The sequence below is a fragment of the Myotis lucifugus genome, unplaced genomic scaffold (genome assembly GCF_000147115.1).
Source record: "Myotis lucifugus unplaced genomic scaffold, Myoluc2.0 scaffold_30, whole genome shotgun sequence".
Classification (NCBI taxonomy): domain Eukaryota; kingdom Metazoa; phylum Chordata; class Mammalia; order Chiroptera; family Vespertilionidae; genus Myotis; species Myotis lucifugus.
In genome coordinates, this window is record NW_005871078.1 from 3,642,311 (window position 1) to 3,663,693 (window position 21,383).

The 21,383-nt window shown below is 40.1% G+C and overlaps 1 protein-coding gene across 1 annotated transcript in view; it reads right to left on the reverse strand.

The window, feature by feature from the left end:
- The window catches only part of MUC19 (mucin 19, oligomeric), a 105,796-nt gene that overhangs the window by 27,205 nt on the left and 57,208 nt on the right, over nt 1-21,383 (reverse strand). The window contains 43 exon segments of the mRNA XM_023752268.1: nt 37-90; nt 515-559; nt 643-696; nt 903-956; nt 1,230-1,274; nt 1,679-1,708; nt 2,209-2,262; nt 2,698-2,742; nt 2,885-2,938; nt 3,465-3,518; nt 5,070-5,123; nt 5,546-5,590; nt 5,736-5,789; nt 6,315-6,368; nt 7,913-7,966; nt 8,392-8,436; nt 8,520-8,573; nt 8,780-8,833; nt 9,106-9,150; nt 9,554-9,583; nt 10,085-10,138; nt 10,275-10,328; nt 10,574-10,618; nt 10,763-10,816; nt 11,314-11,367; nt 11,484-11,537; nt 11,901-11,945; nt 12,095-12,148; nt 12,596-12,649; nt 12,772-12,825; nt 13,065-13,109; nt 13,252-13,305; nt 14,005-14,058; nt 14,640-14,693; nt 14,845-14,898; nt 15,136-15,183; nt 15,626-15,679; nt 16,538-16,564; nt 16,775-16,810; nt 18,132-18,191; nt 19,090-19,158; nt 19,381-19,479; nt 19,699-21,381. Of these exon segments, the coding sequence (XP_023608036.1) occupies nt 37-90; nt 515-559; nt 643-696; nt 903-956; nt 1,230-1,274; nt 1,679-1,708; nt 2,209-2,262; nt 2,698-2,742; nt 2,885-2,938; nt 3,465-3,518; nt 5,070-5,123; nt 5,546-5,590; nt 5,736-5,789; nt 6,315-6,368; nt 7,913-7,966; nt 8,392-8,436; nt 8,520-8,573; nt 8,780-8,833; nt 9,106-9,150; nt 9,554-9,583; nt 10,085-10,138; nt 10,275-10,328; nt 10,574-10,618; nt 10,763-10,816; nt 11,314-11,367; nt 11,484-11,537; nt 11,901-11,945; nt 12,095-12,148; nt 12,596-12,649; nt 12,772-12,825; nt 13,065-13,109; nt 13,252-13,305; nt 14,005-14,058; nt 14,640-14,693; nt 14,845-14,898; nt 15,136-15,183; nt 15,626-15,679; nt 16,538-16,564; nt 16,775-16,810; nt 18,132-18,191; nt 19,090-19,158; nt 19,381-19,479; nt 19,699-21,381 (3,837 nt within the window).

A 21,383-nucleotide genomic window follows, 5' to 3' on the forward strand; every position in this document is an offset into this window, starting at 1 on the left:
TAATGGTAAACCCCAATTGTGGAAACTCTTTCTTACCAGTTCTGAATCCAGTTCCAGATGTGCCACTGCCTTCTGTTGACGTTATAGACTCTGAAAGAGGAAAATGGTGAAGGGTGAGGAAGGAGGATTTGTGATATGAGAGAAGAATTATGTTGATATTGTATCAGTGGAGACATAATGATACTGGGTTTAAATATGGAGATTTCTTCTTGTGAACCTCTCTGTGAGAGGAACCCCGGATATAATGATTGTACTAGTGAATTCCTGTGTAGGACTTTAAAATGAGAAAGATAAAGCCATCAACACAGCATTAGCTCCCTCTGCAGTACTGAAGCAGCTCTGTGTCCTTGAATGACCAGAAGACCTTTCCTAGGATCTCTGTTTTTGAGGGAACCTAATTGTCCATAAATTTATGCAATGTCCTTCCTTGCCCACCTATGGATCATTGTTGCTACTGGAGTTCCCTTTTCCAAGATCCTAGTGAAAAAGAAAGGAGGTCTTATGTCACCCTCACCTGTTCCACTTCCAGTCCCTGGACTCCCAGGTGTGACAGAGGTGCCTAAAGGAAGAAAAATGCAGATGATGCTTCATCTTTGTAAAAGTTTGTCATCAATTTCCTAGGCTTTGGACTAAGAAGCTTACCTCCTGGCAATCTTCCCTGAGTAGCCTTACTGCCTCCTGTGGAAGTTGTGGTTTCTAAGAGAAGGGAAAAAACAATCAAACAACCTCTTGTTATTCCACCATCTTCTACAGAAGTCCTGGCCCCCAATATAGAGGAAAAGAGGTTAGAGATCATTGAAAATTATTTGAGGATCACAGAAAGGTAGGGTAGTTCTGCTACACAGGATATCAATAAAAGAGAAATCTCATCTGAAAGCTTCCCTGCCACCTTGTTGACTTACCTGTGTTGGAACTGCCAGGTGCAACAGTTGTGCCAACAGCTGGGCCGGTGGTGCCTGAAACACAAAAGTTCTGAGATTTCAAAGGCGAATCTTGGTGACTCCTATACAGCACCTAAAGAGCTGCCTCTAGAAGGAATCTAAGTGTATCTTTGTTATATCAAAGGGCCCTTTCACAACTTTCTAATGAGTTGAAAATAATATACCTTTCTTATAATCCATATCACTAAGAAAGTTTTAAAAATTGCAATATTTCCAATGTAAGGCACTCTCTCCAGACATTCCATTCTCTTAAAATGAAGACAAAAGCTGGGTTTCTCCCAGGCTCACCTGTCATACTCCCAGTTGCTTGGCCTTGTGGCATTGCAGTGGCGCCTAATGTGAGAGGAAAACCAGAAAACTATTTGAGTGTGTCAAAAAACTACTGACTATCATTATTGCACTTTTGAGCAAGAGGACCTATATGTAGCATAGGCTTAAGAGTTCACATTGCTTTCTCTTCTACCCACATATAGAATATTCTCGGGTCTTCTATCATCTTAGTGATGTATATGCCATCAAAGAGAAAATCTCTTACAGGGATTTCACCAATAGCCATTCGTAAGGAAGTTACAGCTGTGAGGCATGAGCAGGCATTTAAAGTGTATTAAAAATATGTTAAATCAAAGAAAATTTTGAGTAAATACAAACTAATCTGCAGGAAAGAACACCTCCAAAATGGGAGCTTGTGGAGGGTCATAATTAATGGTAAACCCCAACTGTGAGGTACTCATTCTCACCGGGTCTGGATCCTGTTCCAGGAGTGCCAGCTGAAGGAAGAAATGATGAATGGTAAGGTCAGAGGATTTGGGATTTTACGGAAAAAATTATTGACCTATTAGATCAGAACAAGAATACTAACTACAGTATGGGTTAAATATGAAGATTTCTTCTTGTTACCCTACCTGTGTGGGAACTCCCAGGTATAATAGTTGGCCTAGAGAATTTCACTCGATAGGCCTGTTTAAGAGTTCTCATTGTTTTGGCTCCTTCTCAGATACATAATATTTCTCAGCTTCTCCTAACATCTTAGTGATGTGTATGCCATCACAGGATAAAATTCTCATATTGATTCTAACTCCAGCCCCACTTTAGAAAGTTACAACTGGAACAACTAGAAGCCAGTGTTGAGAGCTTTTCCAAAATATGTTACATCTAAGAACTGGCAGCATGTGTGATCCACTCTGCAGGAAAGCACACCTCCCAGCAGGCCAGGGTAACAATAGTCATAGTTAACATTAAACTCCCAGCTGCAGGAGCTCTTACTCACCACCTCTGAATCCACTTCCAGAAGTGCCACTGCTTTCTGTTAAGGTTGTGGCCTCTGATGGAAGAAATTAGTGCAGGGTGAGGTCAGAGGAATTGGAATATTAGGAAAAGGATTATTTGATATTTTATCAGAGCAGACTTAATATCTATATTATGGTTTCAAATATGGAGATTTCTTCATGTTAACCTATTGTGTGGGAGCTCCCAGGTATAATGGTTGTCCTGGGGAATTCCTGTGTAGCACCTAAAGATGAGAAATATAAAGGCATCAAGGAAGCATTAGCTCCCTCTTCAGTACTGAAGCAGCTGTGTGTCCTTGAATGACCAGAAGACTTATCCTTAGGATTTCTGTTTCAGAAGGAACTTAACTAACTGTCCATAACTTTCCACAATGTCCTTCCCTGCCCCACCTATGGATCATTGTTGCTACTGGAGTTTCCTATTTTATTGATGCCAGGGAAAGAGAAAGGAGGTCTTATGTCACCCTCACCTGTTTCACTTCCAGTCCCTGGATTCCCTGGTGTGACAGAGGTGCCTAAAGGAAGAAAAAGGCAGATGATGCTTCATCTTTGTAAAAGTTTGTCATCAATTACCTGAAGGCTTTTGACACTGCAAGGTTTAAAGTAGAAATGTGTGACTCTAATACTCTCCTATGTTGAATTTCCTTAGTGGCCTACCTGGCTTGGTTGTCTGTGAACTGCTGCTGGCTCCAGGTGAAAGTGTTGTGGTACCTATTAAAGCAAGTATTGTGAGCATCAAAATAAATACACATTTCATGATTCCACAAAAATTTATTAAGCATCTTTTCTATGTAATAATGTTTTAGGCATTTGGATATGTCAGTGAGCAGAATATTCAAAGAAACCTCCCCTAATGTAGCTAACATTCTACCAGCTGGACACCAACAGTGATCAACAAACATGAAAAGTAAAAGTGACAGATGTTAGTAAAGGCTATAAGATAATGTCAAACCATATATAAAAATTGAGGCCTTGATAGGCAGGAGCAGGGCCACATGGTAACCTCATACCTGTCAATGAAAGAACTAGCTCTGTAGGCCTGGGCCTTGCAATTTAGATGGGGAAATATGAGAATATTGTTTTCAGGCTTTTGTAAGTTTGTGACTCTGGCATGCTGTCTTCCCAGAGGAAATACAGGCCAATTTCCTTCACCCACCTTCCCACTCAAGTGCTTATTCTACAGACAAACAGGGATTTGATTCAAAACCCCAGAGATTCAGTTTAAAATAAAACTCACCTCCTACAAGTCCTGCTTGGGTAGTCCCACTTTCTTCCGTGGAAGTAGTGGCCTCTGATAGAGAAAAGAAGGGAAGGAGTAACACTAGGTGGTGGGAAAGAACACACTTGGCTATTGTCAGAATAGATCATACAAGCCGCCAATGTCATGTTTTTACTTTATTTTCAGAATTGCCTGTGACATATCTTCCAGGTTCAAGAGGTTTTCCAGAGACTTTATCAGTATTACTTACAAGAAAAAAATAGTGGTGGTCCTAGCTCAATTGTTTTTTTACCACATGATTTTAATAAAATCTACATCTTCTTGTAATATCAAACTGTAATCCTGTGACATTTACTGATAAGAATTCATCCTTATGTGCCCCAACGTAACATTTTTTGCTATGACCATTTTATTGAGTTCTGAACTATCATGTCTCTTTTTATAGCGGGAAGAGAGAAATATCTCTCTCTATACTACCTATTTATTTGTCATTCTTGAGACTCATGGTTGTCTACTGAAGGCCCTTGTAAGATCTGGCAATAAGGTGGCAATGTAATATCTAGCTTATCTTTTAAAAACCTGAACTTTCACAACATAACATATATAAATAGTGTCAAAAATTTTGGGGAGACTGCTTTAAGCAGGTTATCATGAAATGCAGGTGTTAGCTCAGCACCACTCCCCTGTGTCTGTTAAGATTCTAGTTGTGCCACTTTGAATGTTGTGGCCACGGGGGGGAATAGGGTGGAAAAGCGGAAATTAAAGAATATTTCAGGATCTCTGAAAATACATGGTAGTAGTCCCGCAATGAATAATATCAGTGCAGACAACTAACCTGTGAGGGGGCATGAGAAATTCCTATGTCACCCTGTTGCCTACACTATGTTGGAAGTGCCAGGAGCAATAGCTGTGTCAAGGGCTATTCCAGTGGTGCCCGAAACACAAAAGGTTTGAGATCTTCAACATGTGTCCTGTCCATCTCCTGACCTCCTGCCTACAGAAGGGCTCCAGGTATATCTTTGCTATAGCAAAAGGCCCTGTCTCTACTTCCTGATGAGGCGAGAATCTGTTTTTGCTATGACCAATATCAGTAAGAAAGCAATAAAAACAGTAACATTCTCAGCATTAGAAACTGTCCCAGAAATCCATTCAGTCAAATATGGTTAATGGGTGGCCTTTCTCCTAAATAGGGGTTCATGTCTCATCCTCACAGAGTGCCTACCCTGCAAGGATAACCAGAAAAGTAGTTCAAAGTCCCAGAAAAATACTGATATCATTATTGGCATTTTGAGCAATAACCTCTTTGCTTAGGATATGCCCGTTTAAGTTCACATTGCTTTTCCCTTTCCTCAGATATATATTTCTTATCTCACACTGACATCCTAATGCTGTCTATGCCATCACAAGTTTAATCTCTCATACTGATTTCACCACCAGCCTTTCCTTACAAAGTTACACTTGTAAGACTAGAAGCCAATATTGAGAGTTTTCCAAAATATGGTAAATCTAAGAAGAACTGGAAGCAAATGAGAACCACTCTGCAGGAAAGCACCTCTCCCAGCGGCCAGGCTAAGAAGAGCCATCATTAATGGTAAACCCCCAACTGCAGAAACTCTTTCTCACCAGTTCTGAATCCAGTTCCAGATGTGCCACTGCCTTCTGTTGATGTTGTAGCCGCTGAAGGAAGAAAATGGTGAAGGGTGAGGAGTGAGGATTTGAGGTATGAGAGAATCATGTTGATATTGTATCAGTGGAGACATAATGTTATTGGGTTTAAATATGGAGATTGCTTCCTGTGAACCTATCTGTGTGGGGACTCCTAGATATAATGATCGTCTTAGTGAATTCCTGTTTAGCACCTAAATATGACAAAGATAAAGCCATCAACACAGCATTAGCTCCCTCTTTGGTACTGAAAAAGCTTTGTGTCCTTGAATGACCAGAACACCTTTCCTTAGGATTTCTGTTTCAGAAGGCCATGAACTGTCAATGACTTTCCACAATTTCATCTCCTGACCACCTATATAACATTGTTGCTACTGGAGTTCTTTTTCACATAGGTCCTAGTAAAGTGAAAGAAGTCTTTATGTCACCCTCACCTGTCTCAGTTCCGGTCCCAGGACTCCCTGGTGCGACAGAGGTACCTAAAAGGGAAAGAAGGGCCCATGGTGTCTTCATCTTTGTAATAGTTATTTATCAATTATCTGAGGGTTCTTGACATTCCAAGGTTTATAGTAGAACTTCCTGACTCTAATACTCTCCTATGGTGAATTTACTTAGTGACCCTACCTGGCTTGGTTTTCTGTGAACTGCTGCTCGCTCCAGGTGAAAGTGTTGTGGTACCTATTAACACAAGTAGTGTGAACTTCAAAATAAATACACATTTCACTATTACACAAATATTTATAAGCATCTTTTGTGTGTAACAATGTTTTAGGCGTTTGGATATGTCAGTGAGCAGAATATTCAAAGATCCCTCCCCCAACGTAGCTTACATTTTAGCAAGTGGAGACCAACAGTGATGAACAAACATGATTAATTCAAAGTGACAGATGTTAGTAAAGGCTATAAGAAAATGTGAAACCATATATAAAAGTTGGGGCCGTGATAGGCAGGAGCAGGGCCACAGGGTGGCCTCATACCTGTCAATGAAAGAACTAGCTCTGTAGGCCTGGGCCTTGCAATTTAGATGGGGAAATATGAGAATATTGTTTTCAGGCTTATGTAAGTTTGTGAATCTGGTATGCTGTGTTCCCCCAGGAAATACAGGCCCATTTCCTTTGCCCACCTTCCCCTCAAATGTTTACTCCACCACACAACAGGGATTTGATTCAAAAAGCCAGAGAATCAGTTTAAAATAAACCTCACCTCCTACAAGTCCTGCTTGGGTAGTCCCACTTCCTTCTGTGGAAGTAGTGGCCTCTGATAGAGAAAAGAAGGGAAGGAGTAAGACTGGGTTGTGGGAAAGTACACACTTGGCTATTGTCAGAATACATCATACAAGCCGCCAATGTCATGTTTTTCCTGTATTTCCAGATTTGCCTGTGACATATCTTCCTTGTTCAAGAGGTTTTCCAGAACTTTATCAGTATTACTTACAAGAAGAAAATCGTGGTGATCCTAGCTCAATTTTTTTCTCATCGCGTGATTTAAATAAAAATATACATCTTCATGTAATAGAAAACTACAACCCTGTCACTTTTACTGCCAAGAAGTCATCCAAAGTGCCCCATGCAACATTTTTTTTCTATAACTATTTTACTGAGTTCTCAACTATCATGTCTCCTTTTATAGCAGGAAGAGAGAAATATCTCTCTATATGCTACCTATTTATTGGTCATTAGTTAGACTCATGGTTGTCTACTGAAGGCCCTTGTAAGCTTAGGCAATAAGAAGGCAATGTAATGTGTAGCTTATCTTTTTAAAATCTGAACTTTCCCAACAGTAACATATATAAATAGTGTAGAACTTTTAGAAGACTGCTTTAAGAAGGTTATTATGATATGTAGGTGTTAGCTTAGTAGCACTCCCCTGTGTCTATTCCAATTCTAGTTGTGCCACTTTGAATGTTGTGGCTACTGGGGGAAATAGGGTAGAAAAGAGGTAATGAAAGAATATTTCAGGATCATTGAAAATACATGGTGATAGTCCCGCAATGAATAATATCAGTGCAGACAACTAACCTGTGAGAGTGCATGAGAAAATCCTATGTCACCCTGTTGCCTTCCCTATTTGGAAGTGCCAGGAGCAACAGCTGTTCCAAGGGCTATTCCAGTGGTGCCCGAAACATAAAAGGTTTCAGATCATCAACAGGTGTCCTGTCCATCTCCTGACGTCCTCCCTCCAGAAGGGATCTAGGTGTATCTTTGTTATAGCAAAGGGCCCTGTCTCTACTTCCTGATGAGGTGAGAATCTGGTTTTAATATGACCAACATCAGTAAGAAAGCAATAAAAACAGTAATGTTCTCAGCATGAGAAACTGTCCCAGAAATTCCATTCAGTCAATATGGTTAAAGAGGGGCCTTTCTCCTACATTCATCTCTCATCCTCACAGTGGTGCCTACCATACAAGGATAAACAGGAAAATATTTCAATGTCCCAGAAAACTATTGATATAATTATTGGCATTTTGAGCAAGAACCCCTGTGCATAGGATACGCCTGTTTAAGAGTTCACATTGCTTTTCCCTCTCCTCATATAGATAATATTTCTCATCTCACACTGACATCCTAGTGATGTCTGTGCCATCACAAGTTTAATCTCTCATACTGATTTGACCACCAGCCTTTCCTTACATAGTTACACCTGTAAGACTGGAAGCTAATATTGAGAGTTTTCCAAAATATTGTAAATCTAAGAACTGGAAGCAAATGAGAACCATTCTGCAGGAAAGCACCCCTCCCAGCAGCCTGGCTAAGCAGAGCCATCATTAATGGTAAATCCCAACTGCGGAAACTTTTCCTCACCTGTTCTCAATCCATTTCCAGATGTGCCACTGCCTTCTGTTGAAGTTGTAGCCTCTGAAAGAGGAAAATGGTGAAGGGTGAGGAATGAGGATTTGGGATATGAGAGAAGAATTATGTTGATATTTTATCAGTGGAGACATAATGATATTGGGTTTAAATGTTGAGATTTCTTCTTGTGAACCTATCTGCGTGGGAACCCCCAGATATAATGATTTTCCTAGTGAATTCCTGTGTAGGACTTTAAAATGAGAAAGATAAAGCCATCAACACAGCATTAGCTCCCTCTTCAGCACTGAAGCAGCTGTGTGTCATTGAATGACCAGAAGACCTTTTCTTAGGATCTCTGTTTCAGAGGGAACCTAACTGTCCATAACTTTACCCAATGTCCTTCCTTGCCAACCTATGGATCTTTGTTGCTACTGGAGTACCCTTTTCCAAGATCCTAGTGAAAAAGAAAGGAGGTCTTATGTCACCCTCACCTGTTCCACTTCCAGTCCCTGGACTCCCAGGTGTGACAGAGGTGCCTAAAGGAAGAAAAAGGCAGATGATGCTTAATCTTTGTAAAAGTTTGTCATCAATTTCCTAGGCTTTGGACTAAGAAGCTTACCTCCTGGCAATCTTCCATGCGTAGCCTTACTACCTCCTGTGGAAGTTGTGGTTTCTAAGAGAAGGGAAAAAACAAACAAACAACCTCTTGTTATTCCACCATCTTCTACAGAAGCCCTATCCTCCACTATAGAGGAAAAGAGGTTAGAGATCATTGAAAATTATTTGAGGACCACAGAAAGGTACGGTAGTTCTGCTACACAGGATAACAATAGAAGAGAAATCTCATCTGAAATATTCCCTGCCACCTTGTTGACTTACCTGTGTTGGAACTGCCAGGTACAACAGTTGTGCCAACAACTGGTCCAGTGGTGCCTGAAACACAAAAGTTCTGAGATTTCAATGGCGAATCTTGGTGATTCCTATACAGCTCCTAAAGACCTGCCTCTAGAAGGAATCTAAGTGTATCTTTGTTATATCAAAGGGCCCTTTCACTACTTCCTGATGAGTTGACAGTAATATACCTTTCCTATAATCTATATCATTAAGAAAGTAGTAAAAATTGCAATATTTCCAATGTAAGGCACTCTCTACAGACATTCTAATCTCTTAAAATGAAGACAAATCTGGGTTTCTCCCAGGCTCACCTGTCACACTCCCAGTTGCTTGGCCTTGTGGCACTGCAGTGGCGCCTAATGTGAGAGGAAAACCAGAAAACTGTTTGAATGTGTCAAAAACTACTGACTATCCTTATTGCACTTTTGAGCAAGAGGACCTATATGTAGCATAGGCTTAAGAGTTCACATTGCTTTCTCTTCTACCCACATATAGAATATTCTCGGGTCTTCTATCATCTTGGTGATGTATATGCCATCAAAGAGGAAACCTCTTACAGGGATTTCACCAATAGCCATTCGTAAGGAAGTTACAGCTGTGAGGCATGAGCAGGCATTGAAAGTGTATTAATAATATGTTAAATCAAAGAAAATACTGAGTAAATACAAACAACTCTGCAGGAAAGAACACCTCCAAAATGGGAGCTTGTGGAGGGTCATAATTAATGGTAAACCCCAACTGTGAGGTACTCATTCTCACCGGGTCTGGATCCTGTTCCAGGAGTGCCAGCTGAAGGAAGAAATGATGAATGGTAAGGTCAGAGGATTTGGGATATTACAGAAAAAATTATTGACAGATTAGATCAGAACAAGAATACTAACTACAGTATGGGGTTAAATATGAAGATTTCTTCTTGTTATCCTATCTGTGTGGGAACTCCCAGGTATAATAGTTGGCCTAGAGAATTTCCCTCAATAGGCCTGTTTAAGAGTTCTCATTGTTTTGGCTCCTTCTCAGATACATAATATTTCTGAGCTTCTCCTAACATCTTAGTGATGTGTATGCCATCACAGGATAAACTTCTTATATTGATTCTAACACCAGCCCCACTTTAGAAAGTTACAACTGGAACAATTAGAAGCCAGTATTGAGAGCTTTTCCAGGATATGTTACATCTACGAACTGGCAGCATGTGTGATCCACTCTGCAGGAAAGCATACCTCCCTGCAGGCCAGGGTAACAATAGTCACAGTTAATATTAAACTCCCAGCTGCAGGAACTCTTACTCACCACCTCTGAATCCACTTCCAGAAGTGCCACTGCTTTCTGTTACCGTTGTGGCCTCTGATGGAAGAAATTAGTGCAGGGTGAGGTCAGGGGAATTGGAATATTAGGAAAAGGATTATTTGATATTTTATCAGAGCAGACCTAATATCTATATTATGGTTTTAAATATGGAGATTTCTTCGTGTTAACCTACCTGTGTGGGAACTCCCAGGTATGATTGTTGTCCTGGGGAATTCCTGTGTAGAACCTAAAGATGAGAAAGATAAAGGCATCAATGAAGCATTAGCTCCCTCTTCAGTACTGAAGCAGCTGTGTGTCCTTGAATGACCAGAAGACCTATCCTTAGGATCTCTGTGTCAGAGGGAACATAACTAACTGTCCATAACTTTCCACAATGTCCTTTCCTGCCCCACCTGTGGATCATTGTTGCTACTGGAGTTTCCTTTTTATTGATGCCAGCGAAAGAGAAAGGAGGTCTTATGTCACCCTCACCTGTTTCACTTCCAGTCCCTGGACTCCCTGGTGCCACAGAGGTGCCTAAAGGAAGAAAAGGACACATGGTGTTGTCATCTTTGTAAAAGTTAGTTATCAATTACCTGAGAGTTTTTTACATTCCAAGGTTTAAAGTAGATCTTTGTGACTCTAATACTCTCCTATGGTGAATTTACTTAGTGACCCTACCTGGCTTGGTTTTCTGTGAACTGCTGGTGGCTCCAGGTGAAAGTGTTGTGGTACCTATTAACACAAGTAGAGTGAAGCTTTAACATAAGATTAAGTTTCATGTTCCATTGATACTTATTAAGTCTTCTGTGCAATTTTGTGTAAGGCATTTGAATGTAACCGTGAGCACTATAACCAAAGATCCCTCCCCTAATGTGCCTTATATTCTATCAATTGAAGGATAGCAGTAAACAATAAACACAATGAAATGGTCAATGGGGCAGATGTCAATTAAGTGCTATGGAAAAATGCTAATCCAAATATGAGTACTGGGGCCTTTGTAGGCAGGGACTGGTCCACAGATGGGCCTCATCCCTACCATCCAACAACTAGATTGCAAGCTTGGGCCTCTGAAAATCCAGATGGGTATATGTGAGGCCATGGAATTCCAAGGTCAACTATGGTGTTTGAATCTGGCATATTGTGTTCCCAAACAAATGAAGGCAGATTTCCTCAGTGCACCTGCCCCCCCTGTGTTCATTCTAGAGATTAATTAGCATTAAAAAGCTCACCTTCCAGAAGTCCTGCTTGGGTGGTCCCACTTCCTCCCATGGAAGTTGTGGCCTCTGATAAAGAAAAGAAAGGAGTAAAGACTAGTTGGTGGAAAAGTCCACACTGTGCTACTCAAAATATATCATCCAAGGAGCTAATGTCCAGCTTTTACATGTAGTTCCAGACTAACCTGTGGTGTAAGGTCCAGGTTCCGGAGTTTTTCCAGAGACTATACCAGTAGTACCTGAAACAAGAAAGAATATAAGGCTTATCCTAGAGAATTCCCATGTAGCATCTAAAAATTAGAAAGATAAAGACTTCAACACAGTATTAGATACCCCTCATCCTGAAGCACCTATGCAGCCTTGAACTTCTAGAAGACCTTACCTGAGACCTCTAATTCTGAAAGAAATGAGCCATCAATGACTTTCCATAACTTCCTCTTTTGACCGAGTTTCTAATTATTGTTCCTACTGGAGTTCCCTTTTCCTTAGATCCCACTGAATGTGGAAGGAAATCTTTTTTTTTTAAATTTCTGTATTGATTAAGGTATTACATATGTGTCCTTATCCCCCCATTAATGGAAGGAAATCTTAAGACACCTCACCTGGTTCACTTCCAGTCCCCGAACTTCCAGGTGTGACAGTGGTGCCTAAAGGAGGGAAAAGATTGATGATGGGGTTATGTTTTTAAATGTTATTTATCAATTATTTCAGGTATTTTGATATTCTGATGTTTAAATTGGAATTCTGTGGTCCTAATACTCTCATATGATGAATTTATTTGGTCTATCCTACCTACCTGGCTTGGTTTTCTGCGAACTGCTGCTGGCTCCAGGTGAAAGTGTGGTGGTACCTATCAATGCAAGTAGAGTGAAGCTTCAACATAAGCATATGTTTCATCATTCCACTGACATTTTTTAAGCAAGTCTTTTGTCCAATATTGTTTTGGCTTTTGGATATATCAGTAAGCAGAATATTCAAAGATCTCTTAATGCAGTGGTTCTCAATCTTGGCTGCACATTAGAATCACCTGGGAATCTTTTTAAAATTTTGATTTCTGGGCCTCATCCAGGATGATTCCCTTCATAAATATTTGCTTAGTGATGTGTATGCCATCACAAGTTAAACCTCCCATACCGATTTTACCACCAGCCCTTCTGTACAAAGTTATACACGTGAGACTAGAAGCCAGTATTGAGACACGTGCAAACCACTCTGCAGGAAAGCACCCCTCCCAGCAGGCCAGACTAAGAAGAGTCACCATTAATAGTAAACCCCAACTGCTGGAACTCTTTCTCACCAGTTCTGAATCCAGTTCCAGAAGTGCCACTGCTTTCTGTTAACGTTGTGGCCTCTGAAGGAAGAAAATGATAAAGGATTTGAGATATGAGAAGAGAATTATGTGATTTTTTTAAATCAGAGCACGTCTACTAACTACATTATGAGTTTATATATGGAGACTTCTTGTTAACCCACCTGTGTTGGAACCTTCAGATACACTGGTTGTCCTAGTGAGTCCCTGTGTAGCACCTAAATATGAGAAATATAAAGGCATCAGCACAGCATTAGCTCTCTCCTTCAAACTACATTAACTCCATGGCCTTGAACTCCTAGACAGCCATGCCTGAGACTTCTATTTCAGAAATAACAAGCCATCAGTGACCCACTACAACTTTCTATCCTGAACAACCTACTAATCATTGTTTCTACCAGAGTTTCCCTTTCCACACATCCCAGTGAAAGTGAAAGGAGTCCTATGTCACCCTCACCTGTTTCACTTCCAGTCTCTGGGCTCCCTGGTGTGGCAGAGGTGCCTAACGGAGAAAAGAGGCAGATAATGGATTCAACTTTCTAAATGTTACTCATCAATTGCTTGAGGTATTTTGATATTCTGATGTTTAAGAGAAATCTGTGACTCTACTACTCTCCTAAGAAAATTTATTTAGTGTATCCTACCTGGTTTGGTTTTCTGTGAGCTGCTGCTGGCTCCAGGTGAAAGCGTGGTGCTACCTATTAAAGCAAGTAGAGTGAAGCTTCAACACAAGTGCACATTTCCTCATTCCACTGTGCAATGTTGTTTTAGGCCTTTGGATGTATTGGTGAGTAGAATATTCTAAGATCCCTATCCTAATGTGCCTTATATTTGAGCAGCTGGAGTCCAGCAGTAAACACTAAACATGATAACTAGGGCAGTGAGCTAGGTAGGCCTTAGCAAGTTTTGTGGGAAAATGTCAAACCATGTACAAGTATTGCAGCCTTGGCAGGCAGGGGATGGTCTGAAGATTGGCCTCATCCCTGCCACACAACAAACAGCTCTGGAAGCCTAGCCCTCTAGAAATAACATGTGAGGCAATGGAATTCCTGGGTGACCCAGATTTGTGACTCTAGCATGCTATGTTCTCAGAGGAAATGCAAACCCATTTCCTCAGCTCAGCTGCCCACTCATTATGTTCCCTACAGCCACATAAACAGGGATTTGATTTAAAAACCAACAACAACAACAACAACAAAAACACCTCCAACTAACAAGTTCAGCTTCTAAAAATTCTCCTTGTGTGGTCCTACTTCTTCCCATGGAAGTTGTGGCCCTTGACAGAGGAAAGAAGGAAAGGAGTAAAGGCTAGGTGGTGGGAAAGTCCACACTGTGCTATTGTCAGAATGTTATCCAAGGTGCTGATGAACAGTTTGTACTTGTATTTGCAGACTTACCTGTGATGTAACTTCCAGGTCCCGGGGTTTCTCCAGAGGCTATACCAGTAGTACCTACAAGAAGGGGTCAATGGTTCTTAACTCAATTGTGTGTGTACTACATGATTTAAATAGGAATCTAAAGTCCCCATGTAGCAGCAAACTATATATCTGTGAGCTTTAGTGCCAAAAAGGCATCCATAGGTCTCCCATGTAACATTTCTTTCTATAACAATTTCACTGAGTCCTCAACTGTCACATCTCTTTATTGGAGGGGAACTGAAAACTCAATCTCTACTTAACTATTTATCCATCACTTGTTCGACTTCATGATGGTCTAGTAAAGGCCCTTGAGAGCCTGGGAAATAAGGGGTCACTATAAAGATTGGCTTGCCTTTGTTCAAATTCAGAAATTACTCAATATAACATACATAAATAGTATAGATATATTTTCAGCAGATTTCTTAAAGTAGTTACTATGAAATGTAGGTATTCCCCAAGGAAAGTCCTAGCAGTAAACAATAAACAATATAAGGACTGTCTTATCTTTTTGTCTGAAATTGCTTGACATAACATATATCAATAGTGTAGATATATTTTCAGAAGACTATTCTAAGATGTTCTTATGAAATGCAGGTATTAGTTAGAGCACTCACCTGTCTCTACTCCAACTGTAGTTGTTTCACTTTCCCCAAGGAAAGTTGTGGCCTCTGAGGGAGAGAATGAGGAAAGAAGTGATTAAAGAATATTTCAGGATCATGGAGAAGATACGACGGTACACCTTCCAATGAATAGTCTCAGAGGGGAAATCTAATTTGTGGGAAGACGTGAGGAAGATTCTATTTCAAATTGTAGACTCACCTGTTTTGGAACTGCCTGGGGCAACAGTTGTGCCAGGAGTTACCCCAGTGGTGCCTAAAACACAAAATCAACTCAACTGTAGTCACCATGTTTTATTTTTTAAAAAACATGCACCTAAAAAGAACCTAACTATATTTTCATTTAATCTAACTGGCTCACTGTCTACCTCTTCTTTGATGGTGAGCTGTATGTATTTTCCCAAGACTTTCAGAGGAACAATGTTCTCAACCTGAGGCAACCTCCTGGCAACATTCTATTTTGGTAAACTGGTTGGGTTTCTCCCACACTCACCTGTTTTCTTCCCAGTGACTTCACTTTCTGATGATACAGTGGTACCTGCTGGGGGATGGAAACGGAAGAAGATATGAATGTTCTGAAAATTACAGCTACTGAGAAAATATTGTGCTATTCATTGTTTTTTTGTGTGGAAGGCCAACATCTATATGGGGCAGACATGTTTCCTGGGTTTATGCAGCTCTTCTTTACTTCTCAGGAATAGAAAATATTCTTACTTTTCTCTTCAAGTCTTATAACATCAGTAAATTACTGAGAACTATTTGGACAATCATGCCATGTTCAAGAATTACAGCTATAACTATGAACTCTGTTATTAGCAGCATTGCAGGACAAAATTTTAAAACTTAAAGAGGATCAGTTGGCCCAAAATACAGTATTAATAAAGGAAATATGAACAGCTCTCCAGAAAGTCTTTCTCCCTCTTGGCTCTCCTATGAGCATCATAATTAGTGGTTAGCAGAAGGCATGTGATGCTTCCTCTCACCTGTTCTGAATCCATTTCCAGTGATGCCCGAACCTCCTCTGGTAGTTGTGGCCTCTGAGGGAGAAAATAGACAAGAACATTGTGAGTGTCTGGGATGTTGGAAAGAGGTATTTTGTATTATATTATCACAGCAAGCCGATAAACCTCTTAATTCCCATAGTGTCCATAGAGATGGTTTTCTTATATTTCAACTCCACCTATGTTGGAAATAGCTGTTTTAAGAGATCTCTTAGCTCACTGCATGGCACACTGAGTGATGCATGTCCCATGGTGCCCACTCAACAAAGTCAGAATTCAGTGGATCAGATGGACAAGTGTGGAAACCAAACACCTCATCGCATAAGGACCAAAAGGGGGTTTTATATCATTGAACAAAGAAGACAAAAATATCGATCTTCATGGAGCTTGTATCTGAATGTAAATGCTAACGGGCTGCAGAAGGGGACAATTTTTAGAAAAGTGAAATGTTATACAGAACAACCTTATTTTTTTGCTTATCTTTTAAAACTTAAATCTTAAAAGAGACACCAGGAAGCCATAAAAGCTAAAAATTTTCATGAAAATGGTAGGTGACAATGCTAATATACTGAGAAGTATGGTACTTTCTTTTTTACTGAGGAGGATATTTCTAGAGTTATCTTTATTTACTTGATTTTGTATGTTTACACACAACCAATGTAAAATTTAAATATTATGTAAGAAATTCAATACCCCTTTGTTATTATTTCAGAAGGCATAAGAACAGGAAAAACAAAAGCTCTATGCTACCAAACTCTAATTTGAAGTTTATGTTTTATTAATCTGATAAATTGACTTCTGCTATCTTATTTTCTATTCTAGTTACTGTAACACAATTTCATATATATATATATATATATATATATATATATATATATAGTTATATTTTCTTACCTGTTACTTTAGCCTGTCCTGGTGGCACTAAAAATTAAAAACACAATATATATATATATGTATATAAACGTACATTTTTATTTATCTCAATTCATAAAGATTAATTTATATTAAATTATAGTTTAGAAAGAATATCACAGTCCCTCAGTTATTTTTCAGTGCTCAAATGGAAAAGATAGAAATATTTTAAACTACATTGTGAAGAAATAGTATTTTGTCATTTTAATTTCAACTTACCTACAATGAGTTCTGGTAGAACTTTGTTCTCTGGGCCTAAAAAAGGAAAGATTAAATTCATGTTTCAATTTAAAAATATACTTACTGAATTGCATTTTAAAAATTCACTTCAGTGCTTCAACAGCCAATACATGTAATTTTTTATTAAAAAAACTGGAGTGTTATTTCCATAGGGGTTTACCTAAAAATTCAAGTCAAGATGAGGGATCTCTTGGAGGAAAAAACTGTAAAGTGTTCTTGTAAAAAATCATTTATAAGTTATAAATTATCAAACTGAAAACAGAACCACTGTCTTTTTCCCAAGTAAAATATTTACAAACAGTACAAAAGATAAAATACATACTGTGCCCTAATAGTTACATGTCTTAGTAGCCATGGTACTAGTTTATAATATACTCTTGGTGCTCAATAAATAATATAAGCATGTGAATTCATTTCCATTTATATAACCATTGAATGAGTAAAGAATAATTATGAATTTAGTCTGAATCAAATTTTTGAATAAATTATTTCCTGGTGGCTAGTTTATAAAATAAATTTACACCAGTGGCGTTTTTAACAGTAGTTAGAATAGATGTTGCATAAATCTTTACCAGAAAAAAATTATTAGCAATCTATTCCTTAAATAATAGACAATTTAGTCACTAAATCTTAGGTTCTAGTAGATAACTTACAAAGTGAGATATGTCTTTCTCAAGTACTATGATACATTACTTGTCCAGAAACTTAAATAATAATGTACTCTAGCCTTGAATAATTTAGTCCATGTATTGTTATGAAAAAATTGTCCTATAAGTATTTGTAAATTTTATGTCAGGTTGGAATAACTGAAAAAAGAAAGGAAGTGATGAGCTTTTCACTTATAAAAGAATAGAATTATAGTTTTGTCAAGTAAAATGACTCAAATCTTGCTGTTTTGGAACAAATGACACAATTTTTCTTGTATAAAAAATTGTAAACCTGTTGCTCCAGTTATTATAGTTAGAAAGGGGGAAAATTTAAGTTTTGTACATATAAGAAGCAAGCTTTTCTTAATGGGACTTTAAAGATCATTGTTTATTTGTCTTAGAGGATGACATGTGAAGATCAGTCTCTGGAGTCAGGAAGCAATGGATAAAAACATGGGCTCCATGCTGATTGGCTGGGGAACCTGGACCAACCTAGGTAATGGCTTTTTTTTTAAGTTCCTCATGAGTAAAATGACATAATTGTCCTTATTCAAATAGTTAAGCAAAATAATATATTTAAAGAGATTTTAATTATGTAATTGGTATTTTTATTAATTATTTTATCATTTGAAACTAGCCAAAGAACATGAAAACAAAAAGCATACATCTAGCATTCCCTGTTTACTTACCTACAGTAGAACTTTCTGATGGAATTGTTGAGCCAGAGGTGCTTCTTATGGAACCTGAGACTAAAAATGGAAAATCACAAGCAGTGTTTTTATTTTGGGGGGATATAACCTGGACATTGTCACGGTAACTACTTTGAGCTCGAGTGTTGTAGTTCCAGTACTGGTGAGAAAGCACCTATCCTATATAATAAAAGGGTAATGTGCAAATAGACCAAATGGCAGAACAACCGAACCAATCAAAGTATAATATGCTAATGATATGCTAAGGCTGCTCTACCGCTCACTATGATGTGCACTGACTATGATGTGCACTGACCACCAAGGGGCAGACGGTCGACCAGTCACTATGACCTGCCCTGTCCACCAGTAGGTTAGCTTGCTGCTGGGATCCAGCCTATTGGGACTGAGAGAGATGGGCTGGACATGCCCTGCAGCCCTCCCGTGGTCCTTCCCCAGCCCAATCATGCACTGGTAGGGTCCTTCAGGCTGGCCTGCACCCTCTAGCAATCTGGGACCACTCGGGTGATGTTGGAGAGCTGGTTTCAGCCTGATCCTGCAGGCCACTCCCCTTAGGAAGGCACCAGATGCAAGGCTCATGGTTGGCAAGCACTGTTGCAGCAGTGCAACCCTCTTCTGATTGGGACTGATTGGGTGCAAGCCAGCGGCAGGCACAGTGGGGCCGGAATGAGTGGGAGCGGCAGGTAGGAGCTGCAGGCAGCATTGGACTGAGGGTTTCAGGCCAATCCCTTAAGGCCATCCAGAGGGACCCCACTCATGCACAAATGCATACACTAGGCCTCTAGTTAAAAGATAAGGCTCTAAATACTGGATAACTTGGATCTGATTTTCTAATTTTTATATTTATAATACACTGATATTCATGATTAGATGTGTCAGAAAACCTTATGTTGAGCCACAACCTGAGCCAATAGCATCCCTTCCCACTCTTCTGAGTTACCAGGTGTGGTTAATCTGGTTGTGCTTTCGCCTGCTTCAGTGGTTTCTCCATATGATTCTTCAGTTGTGCCTGGGTAAAGGGGCAATTGATTATTATCTTTACATGATTCATTTTAGTAAAAATAATAAACTTACATCCATTTAACTAAATTTCATTTTTAAATGTTAATAGTAAAGCTAGACTATAATTTAATTTTATTCCCAAAATTCAGGCTTTAGTAAGTAACTTAAGCTCATCATCACAATTTGGGTGTCAGGCATGTGGGTGCTGTATCACCCAGGTGAGCCTTGCCTGCTTGGTTCCCAGCAGAGGTGGCCCCAGAGGCTCCTGCTCCAGCTGTGCTTCCTCTGCTTGGCTGGGTGGTAGCTCCTCCTGACTCTCTGAATGCATCTAGTCAATAAAAATGTAGTGGGGATGGAAACATCAAATTATTAAGAAGTGTGAAATATCAATTTAAAACAATAATGTTCTATAAATTTACTATATTATTCAAAAATTCAAGTAGTAAATAGTCTAATTCTGATAAATTTATAGGTATAGTTCCAAATTATTGGACCAAAACTCATATTACCCAAACTCTTAGGTCTATTTTTGACTAAATTGATTTACCTCCAGATGTGGTAATATCACTTCCTGGCATCATCGTTGTTCTTCCCACTTCAGTTGATGATCCAGATCTTCCTTGAGTAGATCTAGTGGTACCAGCTCCAAATCCAGTTGTCCCTGATCCTTCAGCTGATGGTCTGGTTGTTGTAGTTTTTTCAGATGATGATTCAGTTCCTGAACCTTTAACAGATGATCCAGTGGCTCCAGATTCTGATCCTACAGTTGTCCCTGAACCTGGGGGGGTTACACCAGTGGATCCTGGCATTTCAGTTGTTGGACCAGTTGTTCCTTTCACTTCTGCTGGGGTTCTGGTTGTCCCAGTTCCTTTAGATGGTGATTCTGTTGTCCCAGAACCCTGAGCAGGTGATCCAGTTGTTGCAAATTCCCCAGGTGCCACACCAGTGGTTCCTGACATTCCACCAGTTGGGCCAGTGGTTCCTGTCCCTCCCTCAGATGGCCTGCTTGTTACAGGTCCTTCAGATGATGATTCAGGTGTTTGAGACCCTTTAGCAGATGTTTCAGTTGTTTCTGATTCTGATGTTCCAGTTGTCCCTGATTCTCCAGGTGTTACAACAGTGGATCCTGGCATTTCAACTGTTTGATTAGTTGTTCCTTTCTCTTCTGCTGGGGTTCTGGTTGTCCCAGTTCCTTCAGATGGTGATTCAGTTGTCCCTGTCCCTCCAGGAGATGACCTGGTTGTCCCAGTTCCTTCAGATGATGATTCACTTGTTCCTGAACCTCTGAAAGATGTTCCAGTTGTCCCTGATCCTTCAGGTGCTACACCAGTAGTTCCTGACATGTGACCCATTGAGACCGTGGTTCCTTTCCCTTCTGCTGGGGTCCTGGTTGTCCCAATTCCTTTAGATGGTGATTCAGTTGTTCTAGAACTTTTAACAGGTGACCCAGTTGTTCCAGATTCTGATGTTCCAGTTGTCCCTGATCTTCCAGGTGTAACACCAGTGGATCCTGGCATTTCAGCTATTGGAGCAGTTGTTCCTTTTTCTTCTGTTGGGGTTCTGGTTGTCCCAGTTCCTTTAGATGGTGATTCTGTTGTCCCAGAACCCTGAGCAGGTGATCCAGTTGTTGCAAATTCCCCAGGTGCCACACCAGTGGTTCCTGACATTCCACCTGTTGGGCCAGTTGTCCCTGTCCCTTCAGCAGATGACCTGGTTGTCCCTGGCCTTTCAGATGATGACTCCCCTGTTCCTGAACCTCTGAAAGATGTTCCAGTTGTCCCTGATCCTTCAGGTGCTACACCAGTAGTTCCTGACATGTGACCCATTGAGACCATGGTTCCTTTCCCTTCTGCTGGGGTTCTGGTTGTCCCAGTTCCTTTAGATGGTGATTCTGGTGTCCCAGAACCCTGAGAGGGTGATCCAGTTGTTGCTAATTCCCCAGGTGCCACACCAGTGGTTCCTGACATTCCACCTGTTGGGCCAGTGGTTCCTTTCTCTCCCTCAGATGGCCTGCTTGTTGCAGGTGCTTCAGATGATGATTCAGGTGTTTGAGACCCTTTAGCAGATGTTTCAGTTGTTTCTGATTCTGATGTTCCTGTTGTCCCTGATCCTACAGGTGATACTGCTGTGGTTCCTGACATTCCACCTGTTGGGCTAGTTGTCCCTGTCCCTTTAGCAGATGACCTGGTTGTCCCAGTTCCTTCAGATGGTGATTCAGTTGTTCCTGAACCT